The 18565-nt window shown below is 42.8% G+C and overlaps 2 protein-coding genes across 3 annotated transcripts; both read right to left on the bottom strand.

Annotated features, from left to right (window-relative positions):
• Window positions 1-5520: 5520 nt before the first annotated feature.
• On the bottom strand, window positions 5521-6427 carry LOC124651872 (calmodulin-like protein 30). The gene has a single exon (XM_047190895.1). It carries the CDS (start codon window positions 6246-6248, stop codon window positions 5697-5699), a length of 552 nt encoding a protein of 183 aa, XP_047046851.1. The 5' UTR covers window positions 6249-6427; the 3' UTR covers window positions 5521-5696.
• A 106-nt stretch (window positions 6428-6533) lies between these two features.
• On the bottom strand, window positions 6534-11816 carry LOC124651871 (protein disulfide-isomerase SCO2-like). 2 transcript variants are annotated; one of them, XM_047190892.1, is made up of 3 exons: window positions 11268-11807; window positions 11052-11178; window positions 6534-6896 (listed from the first exon to the last, which is right to left on the bottom strand). In XM_047190892.1, exons 1-3 carry the CDS (start codon window positions 11697-11699, stop codon window positions 6823-6825), a joined length of 633 nt encoding a protein of 210 aa, XP_047046848.1. In that variant the 5' UTR covers window positions 11700-11807; the 3' UTR covers window positions 6534-6822. The 2 variants fall into 2 exon arrangements, with proteins under 2 accessions (XP_047046848.1, XP_047046849.1); XM_047190893.1 differs by lacking the exon at window positions 6534-6896 and adding an exon at window positions 7786-9358 and having other exon boundaries at window positions 11268-11816.
• Window positions 11817-18565: the final 6749 nt, after the last annotated feature.

Below are 18565 nucleotides of genomic sequence, written 5' to 3'. Positions count from 1 at the left end.
TGAAAGAAAAGAAAAGACGTTTGTGATCCCTTGCCCGCTCGGTTAAAGAAAGTGGATATGGCCTTGCATTCTTTAGACATGCCTCCTTCACCAAACTCTGTCTTATTTAAATTATCCTTCATGTGATGCATGCACTAGGTTTCCATTCTACGCATAGTTGCGATAATGTTTTTTAGTGAATTCATTATTACGAGTTGATATGTTTTCCCGACATTTATGTTCTCTAAAGCATATGGTTTTCTAGTTTCTACATGTATATGGATATCATATCTAGAAATATGGAGATGTATCTTATATGAATGATATCTATCCTTTCGCCGAAGATAGTCATGAACGAAGACAAAGAACTATGTTGATAGGTGGACTAGCAAACAGAAACCATAAACGTAGACCGAGCTACATTTAGCTCATTTAAAAAAACAAAAATGAAATTAAGTTTCAAAAAATCTGAAAATAAATATAGATGTACACAATGTTGATTTTAACAAAAAAATTAAGTTAAAAATAAATCAGCTCGGAATGCATTATATTAGGGGTTGTGCAAAAATAACAAGATCAGACAATCTGATATTTACATTTTTGTACAACCCTGAATATAATGTATTTCAAACAGACATTTTTCAGCTTGGTAGAACACAAGAATGTCTACATCTGAATTTATTTTCAGATTTTCTTAAAACTTTAAATGCCATTTTTTCAAAAAAAAAAAAATCTACATGTAGGTGAGGCTAAAACATCCACACTCAATTAGTAAATGATTTCCAAGATAAAGAATAGAAGCACTTGAGATAAAAGGAGGACTAGTACTTTCTAAGATAAAATAGAAGCACTAAAGAGGAGGTGTTGTTTTGGCTGATAGGTGGATATGAACCTTGAAAGAGCAAAGTCTATACCTCGTGTTTTGTGTGTTTGATAAAAAAACACTTGAATGAATTTAATTGTGTGCATAGATTGTCTTTGATAGATTTGCAGGTGCACGGTGCCCTCGTTGAACACTTCATGATCAGAAGACTCAAGCGTAGCTTATAGGTTTTCTAGTTTTGTGTGTGTCGCGAGGTGACGTGGTTGGAGAGGGAAAGAGAAAACTGCAGAATCTGCCTGACCGATACTACCGGTACCAGGAGCGGTAGTACCGCTACCCTACTTGTACCGCTCTGATGTACCACTCTGGGACTTGCACGTGAAAAGACCCACAGATTGGGTTAGGTACCGTAACTCAAGTTACGGCACTACCGCTCCAGTACCGCCGAGGTACCGGATGGAGTCCGGGGCTCGCAGAGGCCATGGCGGTACCGTCAGCGGTACCGCCAGCGGTACTACCGCTTCGAGCCCACGTGGCGAATCTGTGGTCTGATTTCAAACCTAGAGCGGTACTACTCCTTTCCCAAGCGGTAGTACCGGTTGTGCGAGATCTGCACAAAACGGGCGGATTTGGAGGAGCCTATAAAAGGGCCCCTTCTTCCCCAGCTCGATTTCATCTCTTCTCCTTCTCTCTTCTCCTTCTCTCTCCTCCATTGTTGTTGAGCTCAAACTTTGAGTATCTCCCCACCTACCCAACCAATCTTGCCCAAACTTTGTGGAGTGGTGGAGGAGGCCCCGATCTATAGTTCTACCAAGAGAGAATTCACCAATACTAGCTAGTCCTTAGTGGATCTTGGAGTTAGGGTTCCTATGGTGGGATCTTGGAGGAATTGCTCCTATGGAGGCTAGCTTGGAGTTGTGTTAGCCGCATAGGGTGTTGGGAGCCTCCGGTGTTTGTGGAGCTCGCCCCAACCTTGTGAAGAAACCGCCGCCTCGACCAGCTACTTAGTGGAGAAGGGGAAGCTCCTTCGTGGGGCTTTCTCGAGGAATAAGGTGAGGCCTTCCTTCGTGGTGTGACCGTCTAGCCTTTGTGGCTAGCACCTCCTCAACACAGACGTACTCCCTTTTGTGGGAGGAACTGCGGGAAACAAACCCGCGTCCCCCGGTTGTCCCGCTCCCTAACTTCACTATCTTGCTTGGTTCCTTTGCTTGTTGCACTAGCCTAGGATCATACTAGGAACATCCATGTCACCAAAGCCATCACCTTTACTTCCGCATCGCATAAAAACTGAAAAAGACATAAAAATTGTGTAGCGTCCATTCACCCCCCCCCCCCTTGTTCGCTATGATCCATTCAAACCTATTATGAAAAATACAAAAAAAATTAAATGTCAGAAAAACCAAAAAAAACGCATGTATGGACATCCTATCGTTCTATGTTCGTACATAAGTTTTCGGGGGAATGGAACATTTTATGTGGCATCAGCGAACAAAACAAGAATTTTTTTTTTGAAAAAGAAGACTGTGAGGCAAAAAGCCCCACAGCAATTTATTACCAACCTCAAACCATATGTACAAGCATAGAGAAAAAAGAGAAAGAAAACAAAACCCTATACCTGTACAAACTAACATAAAAAACTTTAAGGTCTTACTGCAAGCTGCCTATCCAGGCTAAAAGAGAATTAAGATGCTTTTTCTTTATCATGTGCTCAAGCAAGGATATATCATGTAAGAAGCCTCTCCTCCATCCCAAAAACGTGGGCCTCTCCCCTTGAAAGATTTTTCTATTTCTTTGCTTCTAAATATTCCAACATGCTAAGATGACTACCTCCATGAAGAAGGGTTTACCAAAATTTAGCTTAGCCGCAGAAAAAATCCTTTGCACCTCCTGACCAAGCGTCCAACTGATTTGCAAACAGTTCCAAATCCTCTGGCTAAAGTTGCATTAAAGAACAAGTGAATTCTATCCTCATATTGCCTCCCTGGGCATAACACACAATGTGTATCTTATGTTACTTTCCAATGCCTTCTTTGCAGTAAATCTCTGGTGTTGATTCTATCATTGAGCAGCAGCCAAGCAAAAAAAATTATGCTTCATTATACAAGCTGACTTCCAAATCTATTGAAAGGCTGGCATTACTGTTATTTGTGCAAATAAATGCTGATAATATCTAGATGCAGTGAAGGACTTACCCCAGCTGTATTGCCAAACATCATCTGCAACAGATAAAGGTGAAATTCTCATAATCGCATCAACCTTTTGGAACTCCTCATAGGCCTGAGCAGACAAGGGCAAATGAAACAAATCTGTAAAGACTGGACAATCATAGACTTGTTTGGCTGTTAAATTTGGTTCTTTTGCATATGAGTGCAGTCTTGAGAATCTTTGTTCCATAGACTGGACAAAACAAGAAAATTCTCATGTGAATAGAATGTTCTTTCCAAAAAAAAAACTTGTGTGCAAACCAAGGTTTAAAATAGCGCGTTATTTCTCCGCTAATAGCACGGTATAACATATTTGGTGGGTTCACGCTAAATTTTAGTAATTTTTCTTGCTATGGTTTTATTTGTGAAATAGCATGCTATATCGCGCTAAAACTTCATATAGTTAGCGCGCTATTTTTCAAGCTAAGTTGTTTTCACTTTTTCGTGGTGATGAACTGCAATCTGTTGGTTCCTCTTTTGGATAAGAAGATAATATCGCTCATGCTGATGATTCTTAATAAATAATTTATGCTATGTTGTTGCTTTGTGCAATGCTGACGTTAGCTTTCTGAAAAATTGAAGATCTATTTTCTGTATGTGGTTATGTACGTACGATTCAGTCATTTTTACAACCATTTTAGCGAAATCCTTTATTTTTAGGCTATATCTGGTATTTTTTCGAAAAATGCTATTTGAAATATAGCAAGCTATTATCATGATATAGCGTCCATAGCGTTTCAAGGAGGTTGCCGCTATTTCATTTGGCACGCTATTTTAAACCTTGGTGCGAACATAGAATATTGAGGTATATATACGGAATTTTATGTTAAAATCTTTAATATTTTAAAATATGTTCTCGTGCAATGGATTCATATGCACCTATGAGACAATCTAAATTTTGCACTAAAGAGCTCAATCCATCTCATACCTGGGCATCTGTCGGGCTGGACCAAGAAAAGCCTGACACATAAAATCTAGGCCCAAGCCCAACACGATGTACCCAAAAACCTGGAAATCCCGTCGGGCCATTGGGCCATGGGCCAGGCCACTTTGTTAAATTGTGATTTTAGGCTAGCCAGGTCCGGCCCAGCCTGGCCATCAGGCCAACAAATCTAGGCTCGGGCTCGAGATCTTTGGGCTGGGCTGCCCATGGCTAGATCTAATACATCTACTCTATAGATGCAGGTCCGGCTGCGCGTTCGGTTAATATGGTTAATTCGGTTCGGTAAATACGGTTTTTTAGTAAATACAGTTTTAATACTTCAGTAAATACGGTTTCGTATAAAAATACGGTTCGGTTTCGGTAATAACCATATTAATTCGGTTCGGTTTCGGTAATAACCAAATTAACCAAAGTTGACGCGAATTTTTGAATAACACCTATTTTTTATGGATATATATTTTGTTTCTATTTTTTAAAAGTACAAACTGATTATGTTACAGGAGATAGAAATGATAAATAATGAAAATACGGCCAAATTTAAAAAACGTTGCATAATACAGATTTGAAATAATGAGAATGCGTTCAAATAAAAAAAATGATGCACAATCCGTACTTGAACTCATGACCTATCAACCATTTATGGAAAATAGAACATGCAAACCACCACGCTGTGCTGCCTCACTTGTCCATTATGCACCTGTGAACAAATATAAACGTTTTATGTGATTTAGGGATGGTCCGTAGATTAAAATTCGTTGTTGGCTAGGCTGGTCGGTTTTCTTCGGTTAACTGTGGTTTTTTCGGTTTTTAACCGAATTAACCGAGTTGGGTATGGTTAGCACTTTCACTAACTTAAACCTAACCATAAAACCATAAAAACTGAAATCCGGTTTCGGTTAGGTTTTTTCGGTTCGGTTTTCGGTTTCAGTTCGGTTATGTGCAGTCGGAGATGCAGGGGAACCATCCCTGAAAAACGCTGGCACCGAATAAGGCCTGAGTGGTTCTACTTTTTTGTAGGCATGGACGGTCCGTCAAGTGAGGATTAGCTTGAGTGTGAGTACTCCCTCAATTATTCATTTATTCGTGGTGAATTACTCTCACAATTATTTTCAGATTTTTTGAAACTTAATGTGATTTTTGAATTTTTCGGACTAAATGGTTCATTCTTTTTGTGCTGATGAAGAATCTAAATACTGGGCAGATTGTTAGTGTTAGTCTATGAAAAAAGGAATTCTAATAAGAAATTATTCTACTCCCTCCGTTCTTTTTTAATTGACTCGGATTTAGTACAACTTTTTACTAATTTGAGTCAATTAAAAGAGACCGGAGGGAGTACTAAAGAATAGGAATTCGGGGCAGAGTATTAATGATACAGTTTATGAAAAAAAGGAATTCTGATAAGAAATTGTTCTGCTAAAGAATAGGCTCCCCTTAGCTGGCTTCACACACAGTTCTCCATGCAAACTGTACCGAGCACTTGCAGAAATCGCTGTTTTGTTTTTTTTGTTCCTGAACTCATCGGCTTTAGCTATGCGATTCCATTTGATGGTTAAGTTTTTAAATATAGAGGCGCTTTGTTATTACGTTTCTTTATCATGGCCACAACCATATGCCCAGTTCTGTTACACACAACATGTTTAGATATGAGCATCCCAGACGAGCTAAACCAGCATTGTTTTCAGTCTGGTAGATTATTGACGTTACTACATAGTACTATAATAAGTAGGCATGTCCATGATCCGGATGCTCAAGCCCTCTTCCTTGGGCGAGTCATCATGGCCATGAAATCATCCATGTCCACGAACCCATCATGGTTCCTATCGATCTCTTTCACCATCTTCCGGCATTCCTCGATGCTGCACCTCTCCCCCAGCTTGAGCAGCACGTCCATCACCTCCTCTGCAGTGATTCTGCCATCCCTGTCCCTGTCGAACACGAAGAAGGCCCGGCGTATGTCCCCCAGCTGCACGCCATTCCTGTGGACCTCCATGAACTCCTCCAGGTCCATGTACCCGTCCTTGTTGGTGTCGGCAGCACAGATCATCTGCCGCGCCTCTCCCGCAGCGTCAGCTTTCTCGAACCTCTGCAGGAGCGCCTGAAGATCGCCCCTGGAGACCCGGCCAGACTCACCAGCGATCTTTTTGAACACTTTCCTCATCTCGTCGTCCTCAAGCTTGTACATCGAGAGGTCAGAGGGCTGCCGGTCCTTGGAGGACAGCAGCCTTCCGGCTGGCCGGTCAGGCTTGAACCGGAGCTTGGCCAGATTGTATTTGAAGGTCAGAATGCTCAGGTGCGACATTTTGCAACTGATTTGCTGCAGCTAGCCAGAGTTGACGGACAAGTTAAACTCGTCTCTTCAGGCAGATTCTGCATTCCCTTCATGATGGTTTTATACGTACTGTGCGCTGAACAGAGTATGGCCAGAATACAAATGCCTGACGGCAGAAGAAAGTTACAAAAGTTGAGATTCTTCTAGAGCTTGCACGGAAAGCAATCTCAAAGACTCGAACAAGAAAAGAGGGCAAGCGATGGACCATGCCAACATGCAAAGCAAGAATCTGATCTCTAGCTGCTCCGGACGATACAAACCCAAAAGGTTCTTTCAAAGCTGGTCCAATTGATCTCTTATACATTTATTCTTTCCTTCTTTGTGAACTGTGATCATACATCTGTAAGTGAAAAACAAAAACGTACAATATAACTACGAAGATAAGTTTACAATGCTTAAAGAATGGCATCCTGCCCTATACCGTGTCTGAAATAGAGACCATGTAGTGAAGAGAATCTCATGTTCAACCATCGAAGGCTGTAAACACAATCTACTCAGCACCAGTTAACAAAATTACCGCTGCCAAACAGACAGCGACATCAAATTATGGTGGTCTCCCATTGTCTAACTCATCCATATTTTCGGCCCCCTCCCGATATGTAATTTTCCGAACGTAGCCTACAAAACAAATAAGATGCCCGTCCGACAGACACAATGAAGAAGTCAGCACATAAATTTCTGCCAAAAGAAATGTGCAGTAGATGCAGTAGGGAAAAAACACCATGATATGGACAAGATGCCAATATCTCCTTGTAAGAAAATAAGTTAACCCCACAAGCTCTACTGGAAGATCTGATAAGCACAAGCTGTTTACTGTTGCATAACTAACATGAGAGAGGATTTTCTGAGCAGGCACTCAGGTGCACACCCCTATCTAGGCTCTTCATAGGTGCATCCAGATCCGCACTAGCCTTTTTTTCCCCTGTCGAACAACTTCTCCTTTTTTGTATCCCTCGCACCATACAACCTTTGAACTCTAAACTTTGCAGTTCGTTGAAATAAAATTGAGTTATACCTTATATTTTTTTAATAGAAACAGAAAACCTTCTACCTATCACCCTCCGGGTGAGTTTGAGAACTGCAGGAATACTACTAGCGAGGCTTATAGGCGGCTAGTTCTTAAAGAAATCTGCCCTTTTATCTTGAGCTAATTCTCCTTATTTTTAGAGCTGTTGTTTCATTTCATTCGTTGACCCGGAAGACCAAGTTGATCCGATTTCATGTACCTGCGGTTTGTGATAGAATGTGGGAAAAATAGTTCTATCTATCGGGTCAAGATATTTTAAGTATTACTTTTGGTTGTTTATTACTTAATATCGTGCCCTTACCGTTAAGCTCAATAGTTGATGAATTTTCAAGCTTCCGCTGAAATGAAAAATAGTCAGCTAAGTAACCTGGTGGCGTATCAAAACAATTTGATACTTTTAGAAGCCCCCCTACATTTCTTCTCTGTGCCATTGTTTCATACTTTTAGTATGTTTGCAATTTTTCAAGCACCTCCACTTAACCTGTAGCTATGGCATATAGACCATAACTTCCACTCCCACTGTTTTGGTCGGATTCAGAGAATCAGGTTTCCGTGAAACAATTTAATCAAACCTGCACAGAAGCACACGCTAGTTCATTGCCTTGGTGGGGAAGGATGCACTGTGATAATTTGCATGGACTCAACCACGGGAAAGTGTCGACTTCCGTGTGAGTGGGTAAGAGTACTGACTTAGACTTCGAGGAGCAGGGACTCATTTTCTTATCAAAGTTCCAGTTACTCACAAATTCATACTCCCAATTTATACTAGTACAGACAGCAGTTTAAATGGGCTTTGATGGAGAACAGTTCCTTAATGGCATGTCCTGAGGATATCCTACCGGCAAGAAAATGTCAAAAGCAAGTTTCTCTCATAGCCCAGCTTCAAATGTGCGGTTCTCTAACTCCGGACGATAGTTTCTCTCATTCCTTGGTTTGGCTGAGAGAAACCAGGAAGGTGCGGCAATGGGAAAGCAGGCGCAGGCAGGAAAGAGGAAGTGTGAAATAGTACTTCTTCGTGGAAAAAAAGGGGGATGGAAGAGGGAGGTACCTTTGATGGACGGCTCGCAAGGGAGCACAGCTGAGGATTCCTCCTGTCCTCCTAGGTGAACAAACCTCATTCCCATATCCACTTCTTTCTCTTTCTCCTTTTCCACTACTGAAATTCTCTCAACTGCCTTTTCATTTCTTACACATTGGCCTTACCTTCGAGCAGCCATTAAGGTGAGCTGTTCAAAAAATCGCAGGAGGTCTGTGTCCTGTGTTATGCTTGCATCGTACCTTAGCTCATTTTTAAGGTGAGCTAGCAAGGAGGCAGGCTATCGAGTGCTGGGGTGGAAAGGATGTGGTTAGACTGGCCGGAGGAGCGAAATCGCGGGGTGGTGCGCTCACCTCCTGGGCGCTTGGAGCCTCGGAGGCCGGGGCGTGATGATTATTACATGATGCAGGGGAAGGCGCATCTCACCGTGGCCGCAACAGAGATGTTTGGGTCCTTGTCTGGCCTCAAACATGGGGATGGGAGTTCGCCGCAAGCTCTAGTGACACATGTGAGTGGGAAATTACTTCATCTTGTATTTTTTGTGCAACTTCATTCTGATGTGGCACGTGCAATTCTCTTCTGAACCACAGATCACTCTTGTATGGATCTTTTTGAGCGAAGTTATAAATGAGATATGTCCCCTAACCAAACCACAATCTCGATGGTAGTTTTGAAGCTGGCAAAGCTCAATGCAAAATCGAAGCATTAACTTGTGATTATTTATTCTGTCACATATAAATTCACTTCCTTTCGTTTTACTCATATATGGTGTTTTAGTACCCACAAAATGCATGTCTACTACGACAGGGCAACCATGAAGCTTCGCGCTTGCACTGTGCAGATTGAGCATCACAAATGCCTGCTTGTAACTGGAAAAAATTTTACGACATTTCTCGATTGTGAAAATCAAATGGTTTTATAAAAGAGTGAGTGATTCTATATTATTACTGGTCCTGGCAGCAGTTTAAATGGGCCTTGATGGTGAACATTTCCTCAATAGCATGTCCTGAGGATGTCCTACAAGCAAGAAAATGTCAAAAGCAAGAAATGGGCTTTTATGTCAAGCGTCTGCAACTGTGGGCCTGCTGATGCCTTCCTACACTTCAATAAAAATAAGCTGATGCCTTCCTATCCTTGCTAGCTTAGGTTAACTCAATCAGAGGTGAGGGGTTCAATCATATATGTGTATACTCTGTAGCCCTGTAGAGCAAAAGGGGTAAACTATCACTTGTTTGCCTGATAAAAATTTTGATTATGGGATATCCAACCGGAGTAATCTTTCTCCACTTTAATATTTTTTTCTCAAGGTTTACACTCCAAATAATCATAAGCCAGTAAGGTGTAGAAGTGTTCATGAACTTCCATAATTCTCAAGGATTACACTCCAAATAATCATAAGCCAGTAAGGTGTAGAGGTGGTCTTGAACTTCAGCAATTCTGCTATATGTCACCATTCTTTCATGTTATACAAACGCATAGATCTATTGGTAAAATGATAGGTGTCGCTAACATGCCAATTATTCAGTCCAGGATTCCTTGTGTTAACTGATTTCGCTCTCTTTGTTTGCTGAATAAATGTACAGCACCATCTCTCATCACCGTACTCTCGTTCCAGTGCGTAACTGAGAGGGGGAGGGGATATGAAAGAGAGGTCATGCGTAGAAAGACGAAGGGGCATGAGATATGCATGATTTATATTCAGACTTGTATCAGTGAAGTCCTTATGTTTATTTCTTTAATGAAGATTAATTTCCTTATATGATGGTGTTGTCATGTCGTGAAAAACAAAGAGAAGTCCATGACCAGGATGTATCTTCATAGGTTGAAAAGGAAAATAACGTCTGCGAGTGGCGGCTATCGGTTACTACCCATAATGTCCACATAATTAAGTGTGCCCGATGTTTTTCGTTGTCACGTTTTTTTGGTAGATTTCTCAATTTAGCTAAGGTTGCAGAACACGTGCCTGTGATTGTTCTTTCATTGGAATATTTCTGTACCGCATCACATGGTTAAATTCAAATAAGATAGTTTAGCAGTCTATCTATTCCCTGAATAGATAAATAGACAGTGGAGAATAATGAGGTTAAGAGAAATCACAGTTGGCCCATAGTTGACTTGTTATTCATCAAAATGTCAAGATCTAAATAACTGTGGCATGGCATGTAAGTTTACGCAGCACCTCATAAGTTTTCATCAGTCTTACTGCTTCAGGTGCCGGAGGAATATTGTTTATTATGCATCATATGTATTGGATTATCACAAGTATTCTCATAAACCCCTAAATGACTCTACAACGCCACAAATCTATTGGCTTAACTGCAAAAAGCCAAGTTATAGAGAATAAGAAAAGTGAGACTGGAGCAACACAGGTACTAATGATCGAATTCCAGATGTCAGGTGCTCTAATATCGCTTTAGTACCAACGGTTTATATCTGCACAGCTGCCATCAAATTTGGTGCCATTGCTGTGCCAGAAACACATATAATTTAGCGTGTGCAAGTTTTAAACAGTCATGGGAGTCCAACAATGATAGTGTTGGGCATTTTATAACCAAAGGCACCTAATACCAAATCAGCAAGCCTTAGCTCAAGCTAAATCGTTCCAACATCGTGATACCAACTTCGTTGCTACTACCTCTCCTTGGTTTCCCCCGTGTTATTGCTAACAATAGTAAGAATTAACGAAGAACTGGAGACCAAGAAATCTGACCAATTCCAGCGCAGGGGACACAGGTGCAGATGGTCTCCTTGCCCTTCTTCCTAAAGTAGGTGACGAGCCCCGAGCCCTGGCAGCTGCGGCACTTGCCCGTCCACTCGTACGAAACAGTTTTGCACTCCTTGAATCCAAAAAAGCCACATAAAAATTGGACCCAAATCCGGGCTTAAATAAATCGACAAAAATACAGAAAGCACCGGCGGCACCCACATCGACCATGACGTCGCAGGTGAGGCGGCGGTCGAGCTCCTCCCGCGACATGGGGTCGGTGCCCGGGACGGTGAGGGGTATGGGGAGCGCGTCGACGCCGTCCACGAGGTAGCTCTCCCTGTCCCCGGACCAGCGCTCCCACCACCTCCCCTTGCGCTCGTCGGCGCCGTCCTTGGCCCTGGCGCGCACGCCCGGGTCGCGCGCCGCGACGCGCCCGCCCGAGGTGGAGGGGTCGGAGTCGGCCGGGCGGCGCGGGCGGAACCAGTCCTGCGGGGAGGCGGCGCCGGTGGTGTTGGCGGCCGCGGGCGGGGGCGGGCGGTGGCGGTGGCGGGGGAGGAGGGTGGAGGGGTTGCTGGGCCGCAGGGGGAGCAGCGGGGTGGGGTTCGGAGGGCTCATGCGTGCCGGGATGGGGTTTGGGATTGGAGGACTCATCGCCGGCGAAGTGGCGATGCCGACGAGCGCGGTGGGAGGAGTGGGATGGATGGAGACGAGAGAGGAGAGATATCTTGGCGACGGGCTGGCTCGCGGAGAACCTCGGGGTCTGCACGGCCTGCAATGGAACCGTTGGGAGTTTGGGTTTGGACGCTTGTTTTTGTTTTCCGGCACGCGGTCACGCTCCGGCCAGCGTTCCACGTTCCGCGCACCGGCAACGGCGAGTGTGTGTGTGTGGCCACGTTCCACGATAGACACGCGTGTAAAACACTAACACCGTAAAACGCGGTCCCCGTCACGTTCGAGGAGGTCAAATCTCTTCCATCCTTCTTTTCAAAATGCAATCTCTTCCATCCTTCACTGCAATGGAGGCTAAATTTTCGTTCAGCACGAGGCTGAATTATAAAAAAAAATGTACTACCCTCAGCATCAAAAGATTATTTAAATTTAGATGTATTTAGGGTCTGTTTGGTTCCTAGCCACACTTTGTCAAGCCTAACTTTGACAGGTGTGGCATCCACAAAAGTGTGGCTAGAATTTTGGAAGCCACAAAGTGTGACAAAAGTTGGTAAAAAATAGACTCTATGACAAGTGGGCCATATGGATAGTGAAGTGTGGCAGCTCTAAAGTGTGACAAGAACCAAACACATGCCAAATTGCCAAACTTTGGCTTGGCAAAATGTGGCTAGGAACTAAACAGGCTCTTAAATACTCTTTTAGGGTATTAATACACTCGAATTTGGGCAAACCACGGACATCCTGTTATGAAGTGAGAAATGTGTTTTCTTAGCTCTGACCGTCCAAATTTTGTACGTACATCGTATCTTTGGATGTGTTTGTGAAACTACCAAATGTTTCCTCCGAGGTTAGGATTTTCAACCTTTTCCTATGTATGGTTGCTAGGACGGAGTTTAAGTGAGATAATTCAATGTTTTGAAACCCTCCTCTCCTAACCCCGCCACGCACGCATGTTGCGCACACATACCACTACCCTAGCACCCTCACTTGTGGTTTGAGCATGTGCACTCCCATCTACTATATTCCAATCTTTATGGGAGAATGTTTGGGGCTTTGAGAGATTTGTTTGAGAAATTTCGCTATGGGGTCATGATCCAAGTGGAGGAACTGACTATTTGTTACTTATGGAGGGTGAGCGGCTCCAAGGAGGTTTATGTGCCACTTGTAAGTCTTTTACTCATAAAGGAGCTCAGAAGTTTGTCAAGCTTCGAAAATCGGCACTTTATGTGAAGATGATTGGTGTCTTGGCTCAAGAAGATGTATGTGGGTTTGTCCTAGATCAAAGGTATAGCTAGGTGAGCCTTGGTGGTCTAGGCCTTTGTGGTCTTAGGATTGTGTGCGAACCTCTCCAATAAGGACATATGGTTGCACAAACAGCCCCAACCAAGGGGCTACATGTTTGAGAAAACGATATTTTTTTATAATGAACATTTTATTACTCATAAAAAGCAACTACATCCAACCTCTGCGTAGCTAAGATGCGCACAGCCGTTCAAAGAGTCTCATCATTCTGGAGTGCTATAAAAGACGAATTACATATCTGTAGGATAAAGTTGCATAGAAAACAAAAAATTTCCTACCGCGAACACGCAATCCAAGCCAAGATGCAATCTAGAAGATGGTAGCAACGAGGGGGTATCGAGTCTCACCCTTGAAGAGATTCCAAAGCCTACAAGATGAGGCTCTTGTTGCTGCGGTAGACGTTCACTTGCCGCTTGCAAAGCGCGTAGAAGATCTTGATCACGATCGCTTCCGGCGCCACGAACGGGCGGCACCTCCGTACTCGGTCACACGTTCGGTTGTTGATGAAGACGACGTCCTTCTCCCCGTTCCGGCGGGCAGCGGAAGTAGTAGCTCCTCCTTGAATCCGGCGGCACGACGGCGTGGTGGCGGTGGCGGTGGAGATCTCCGGCGGAGCTTCGCTAAGCGTGCGGGAGAAGAGGAGGAGAGAGGGGCGGCTAGGGTTTGGGAGAGGGGGTGGCCGGCCACCTAGGGGTGCGGCCAAGCTATGGGCTTGTGGTGGTCAGCCCCCTCTCCTATGCCCCTCATTATATAGGTGGAATCCCCAAGAGTTGTAGTCCAAGTCTTCGAATAAGACCCCAACACCAAAATTTCCCAAAGGTGGGAAACCTACTCAAGGAGGAGTCCTACCCAAGGTGGGACTCCCACCTTTTCCTTAGGTGGGGTGGCCGGCCACCTCTAGGTGGAGCCCACCCGGGACTCCTCCTTTAGGGTTTGGCTGGCCAAGCTTGTGGAGTCCTTCCGGGACTCCACCTTCCATAGTGCGTTTCTTCCGGACTTTTCTAGAACCTTCTAGAACCCGCCATAAATGCACCGGATCATTTCCAAATTTGGAATATGACTTCCTATATATGAATCTTATTCTCCGGACCATTCCGGAACTCCTCGTGATGTCCGGGATCTCATCCGGGACTCCGAACAAATATTCGAACTCCATTCCATATTCAAGTTCTACCATTTCAACATCCAACTTTAAGTGTGTCACCCTACGGTTCGTGAACTATGTGGACATGGTTAAGTACTCACTCCGACCAATAACCAATAGCGGGATCTGGAGATCCATAATGGCTCCCACATATTCAACGATGACTTTAGTGATCGAATGAACCATTCACATACGATACCAATTCCCTTTGTCACGCGATATTTTACTTGTCCGAGGTTTGATCTTCGGTATCACTCTATACCTTGTTCAACCTCGTCTCCGACAAGTACTATTTACTCGTACCGTGGTATGTGGTCTCTTATGAACTTATTCATATGCTTGCAAGACATTAGACGATATTCCACCGAGAGGACCCGGAGTATATCTATCCGTCATCGGGATGGACAAATCCCACTGTTGATCCATATGCCTCAACTCATACTTTCCAGATACTTAATCCCACCTTTATAACCACCCATTTACGCGAGTGGCGTTTGATGTAATCAAAGTACCTTTCCGGTATAAGTGATTTACATGATCTCATGGTCATAAGGACTAGGTAACCATGTATCGAAAGCTTATAGCAAATAACTTAATGACGAGATCTTATGCTACGCTTAATTGGGTGTGTCCATTACATCATTCATATAATGATATAACCTTGTTATTAATAACATCCAATGTTCATGATTATGAAACTAATCATCCATTAATCAACAAGCTAGTTTAAGAGGCATACTAGGGACTTCTTGTTGTCTACATATCACACATGTACTAATGTTTCGGTTAATACAATTATAGCATGATATATAAACATTTATCATAAACATAAAGATATAAATAATAACCACTTTATTATTGCCTCTAGGGCATATCTCCTTCAGTCTCCCACTTGCACTAGAGTCAATAATCTAGTTTACATTTGTAAAGATATAACACCTTGGTCTTCTGGTGCTTTATCATGTATTGCTCACAGGAGAGGTTTTTAGTCACCGGATCTGACACGCTCAGAAACGTATGTATTTTGTAATTCATTTGCGTCTCAACGCATCACTCATTTCCAAATGAGTTGGCATTAAATATGTTTGATCTTCTGGTGGAACCTTAATTCCATTGTCCGAAATATGTCACTAATATTGTCACACACAATATAGCTTCAAAGTTCGACTCGTCGGAACTACACCAAGTTCTCAAAGAACCTCTTGACTTAACATCCTTTGTCATTGTCAAAATAATGACATACTCCGCCTTCTTTTGTAGAATCCGTCACAATATTTAGAACTCTTCTAAATCTAGCATAGACAACTTCTAGCTCATTGTGCTACCTTTTAAACAACACTTAGTCTAATTTGAGATTGAAATTATATTTTATATGTGACAAAACCAATATCGGTGTAACACCTTACAGCGATTTGTTTGTCATTTCTTCATACAAAAAAAATATATATCCTTAGTTCTTCTAAAGTACTCAAGGATATTCTTACTTGTCGTCCAATGATCATCATATGAATCATTCCGGTATATGCTCATAACACTTTATAGCACATGATATCTGATTGTGTACATATTATTCGTGATCTATAATCACTCATGTGTTTTTACTCGTTGAGTGTCAGATACACTCAAGTCTTGTTAAACCTTCACATGACAAGAACATTTTCTTAATATTTCTATATTGAACTACTTCAATATGCATCATATGTACTTTGACTTAAACTTATTTATGTGTTTCAATCTATCTTCATAGATCTTGACACTAAATTTGTTTCAGTCCATATCCTTTCATTGAAGTTAATTCTCAATGAAAACTTTTTAATCAAGTATATAATTACATCATTTATAACCAACTATATGTCACCTACATAAAGTATTATAAATGTGTCTTAGCGCTCCCACTTAATTTCTTGCAAATGCAAGCCTCTTCATCGTCTCTGATGAAATCAAAAACTCTTTGACTATTTCATCTGGTGAAGATTCCAACTCCGCAATACTTACTTCATCCAATTGAAGTTCGTATACCTATCTAGTATTCCACGGACCAGCAAAACTCTTGGTTGTATCTTGTATACACCTTTAATACACACTTCTGTTAAGTAATGTATTTTGCCTATCCTACTAGCATATCTCATAAAAGAAATATGTAGCGATTACTAGAATAATCCTCATAGACTATAAGCATTGCTACGGAAGATCTAATCTTATCGTAGTCAACTCTTTGAACTTTGTCGTAAACAACTTTTCGACAAGTCGAGCTTCTTCAAGGATATTTCATCCAAGTCCATCAATTTTATAGATCCATTTACTTTCAAAAAGTATTCATCTATCTTGGATTTCATGGCGTATAGCCATTTTAACGGAGTCAGGGCCCATCATAACTTATTTGTTTGTAGTTGGTTTATCATTTGTTCAAAATCAATCCTTTGTCCACAAATCATTTATTTGATCACAAAGTAAACCATACCTACAAGGTTCAATATGTACTTCGATTTCCATGGCTATAACACTTTGTAGTCATGGGAGCCATGATCGTCGTGGTCGCTTCCGGAACCAATTCCGATGCTGCGCTACTCTGATCATTATGCTCAGGTTCATAAACCTTATTGATACGTCTCCAATGTATCGATAATTTCTTGTGTTCCATGCCACATTATTGATGTTATCTACATGTTTTATGCACACTTTATATCATATTCGTGCATTTTCTGGAACTAACCTATTAACAAGATGCCGAAGTGCCGTTCTTGTCGTTTTCTGCTGTTTTTGGTTTCGTAAATCCTAGTAAAGAAATATTCTCGGAATTGGACGAAATAAAAGCCCGGAGGCCTATTTTCTCACGAAGCTTCCGAAGTCCGAAGGAGAGACGAAGAGGGGCCACGGGGGAGCCAAACCCTAGGGCGGCGCGGCCCCCTTGGCCGCGCCGGCCGTGGTGTGGGCCCCCGTGCCGCCTCTCGACTTGCCCTTCCGCCTACAAATAGCCTCCGTGACGAAACCCCGATGCACGAGAGCCACGATACGAAAAACATTGCCGAGACGCCGTCGCCGCCGATCCCATCTCGGGGATCCCGGAGATCGCCTCCCGCACCTCGCCGGAGAGGGGATTCATCTCCCGGAGGACTCTACGCCGCCATGGTCGCCTCCGGGAGTGATGAGTGAGTAGTCTACCCCTCGGACTATGGGTCCATAGCAGTAGCTAGATGGTTGTCTTCTCCCCATTGTGCTATCATTGTCGGATCTTGTGAGCTGCCTATCATGATCAAGATCATCTATATGTAATTCTATATGTTGCGTTTGTTGGGATCCGATGAATAGAGAATACTTGTTATGTTGATTATCAAAGTTATGCTTATGTGTTGTTTATGATCTTGCATGCTCTCCGTTATTAGTAGATGCTCCGGCCAAGTAGATGCTTTTAACTCCAAGAGGGAGTACTTATGCTCGATAGTGGGTTCATGCCCGCATTGACACCGGGACAAGTGACAGAAAGTTCTAAGGTTGTGTTGTGCTTGTTGCCACTAGGGATAAAACATTGATGCTATGTCTAAGGATGTAGTTGTTGATTACATTACGCACCATACTTAATGCAATTGTCCGTTGCTTGCAACTTAATACTTGGAGGGGTTCGGATGATAACCCGAAGGTGGACTTTTTAGGCATAGATGCGATTGGATGGCGGTCTATGTACTTTGTCGTAATGCCCAATTAAATCTCACTATACTCATCATGATATGTATGTGCATTGTCATGCTCTCTTTATTTGTCAATTGCCCAAGCCGTAATTTGTTCACCCAACATGCTCGTTCATCTTATGGGAGAGACACCTCTAGTGAACCGTGGACCCCGGTCCAATTCTCTTTACTGAAATACAATCTACTCGCAATACTTGTTTCTACTGTTCTCTCGCAAACAATCATCTTCCACACAATACGGTTAATCCTTTGTTACGGCAAGCCGGTGAGATTGACAACCTCACTCGTTTCGTTGGGGCAAAGTAGCTTGGTTGTGTTGTGCAGGTTCCACGTTGGCGCCGGAATCTCGGTGTTGCGCCGCACTACATCCCGCCGCCATCAACCTTCAACGTGCTTCTTGGCTCCTCCTCGGTTCGATAAACCTTGGTTTCTTTCGAGGGAAAACTTGCTGCTGTGCTCATCATACCTTCCTCTTGGGGTTGCCCAACGAACGTGTGAAATACACGCCATCAAGCATATTTTTCGTCGCCGTTGCCGGGGAGATCAAGACACGCTCGCAAGGGGAGTCTCCACTTCTCAATCTCTTTACTTTGTTTTTGTCTTGCTTTATTTTATTTACTACTTTGTTTGCTGCACTAAATCAAAATACAAAAAAATTAGTTGCTAGTTTTACTTTATTTGCTATCTCGTTTGCTATATCAAAAACACAAAAAAAA

Source organism: Lolium rigidum, chromosome 5 (genome assembly GCF_022539505.1).
Source record: "Lolium rigidum isolate FL_2022 chromosome 5, APGP_CSIRO_Lrig_0.1, whole genome shotgun sequence".
Classification (NCBI taxonomy): domain Eukaryota; kingdom Viridiplantae; phylum Streptophyta; class Magnoliopsida; order Poales; family Poaceae; genus Lolium; species Lolium rigidum.
The sequence above is the reverse complement of the archived record's forward strand: the minus strand, read 5'-3'. Positions and strand labels throughout refer to the sequence as shown.